General features: G+C 37.6%; 1 protein-coding gene across 1 annotated transcript; it reads right to left on the bottom strand.

Annotated features, from left to right (window-relative positions):
- Positions 1 to 259: 259 nt before the first annotated feature.
- LOC107735928 (symplekin-like) lies at positions 260 to 724 on the bottom strand (the record flags this gene model as incomplete). The annotated part of the gene is made up of 2 exons (XM_016547472.1): positions 603 to 724; positions 260 to 509 (listed from the first exon to the last, which is right to left on the bottom strand). Coding segments are annotated over exons 1-2 (331 nt in total), but the record flags the coding sequence as incomplete, so codon positions are not given.
- Between the last annotated feature and the right edge of the window lie 339 nt (positions 725 to 1,063).

The following is a 1,063-nucleotide window of genomic DNA, read 5'->3' as shown; positions in this document are numbered from 1 at the left end:
TTGTTTTCCGATATCTACATAGAAGATATGTGGCTTAGTTAAGGGTTAAAAAATACTGATTCAAGAGATGTGTGCATGCTGCACTTCACTCAAACATGCAGCATATAATTATTTAATTAAATCAATATTCATATTGCAAGCCATTTTGTTATTTTGGTATTATTTTGATAAATTTTGCAGCCCTATTAAACATTAATGAATAGAAGAAAAAAAAACAATTCAAAATTGTGTGAAAATGAAAATGTGATTCTGCTCCTACCATAACGAATATACGTGTGGTCTTTGGGGATTTTGTCCAGGCTGATGTCTCCCTCCTGTTTCTTGGGCGTATCAGAGTCAGGTGTCCGTGGTGACAGAGTGATGATGAGGGACTCAGTGAATTTGATGGCGTGAGTGCGAACTCCGTCGTTATCGGAGTCTAGCAATGCCAGAACATCCTCTTTCATCTGGGTCACCATATCCCAGCATGGCTCCTGCATGTCCTCGACACTCTTAGTGCGCACCAGCCACTAACAGAACAAATATAGAACATGTCAGACACTTATAAATATCAGCCCAACCAAACAATGAATTCTGTATATTTAAGTGAAAACGAATGATACCTGTAAAGCCACTTTGTATAGCTGAGTGAATGTCAGAATGGCCTTCTTCACCACATTCACACTCTCATCTCTCATCAGCATGTTCAGGTTGGCAATCAGCCTCAGCAGAAGCTCATTGTCTCTTTTACTAAATAAACAAGTGTCTACTCTTTAAGGACTAGTCATGAAGAGTATATGAAGTATTGGAAAGAATTTTATATAAAGTGCAGTATGGGTCAATCTATTTCTCAAGTGGTCCAGTGGAGGTTACTTGACCATTTTTATTGTCCTTTATTTTAAATTTGAGCTATTTTTATGTATTCTTATTCAAAACCACCATTTTTTAAATGTTGTTTTGCATCTTGGTGTCTTGGCCCACAACAAATTAGATTTTTTTCCACTTCCATAATGGGATGCGTTTGAGTGTGCACGATTTGAGACTAGGGCTGCACGATAAATCGAAATGGAATCGAAATCGCGAT

The sequence above is a fragment of the Sinocyclocheilus rhinocerous genome, unplaced genomic scaffold, assembly GCF_001515625.1.
Source record: "Sinocyclocheilus rhinocerous isolate Xijiao unplaced genomic scaffold, SAMN03320098_v1.1 C36376717, whole genome shotgun sequence".
NCBI classification, from domain to species: Eukaryota; Metazoa; Chordata; class Actinopteri; order Cypriniformes; family Cyprinidae; genus Sinocyclocheilus; species Sinocyclocheilus rhinocerous.
The sequence above is the reverse complement of the archived record's forward strand: the minus strand, read 5'-3'. Positions and strand labels throughout refer to the sequence as shown.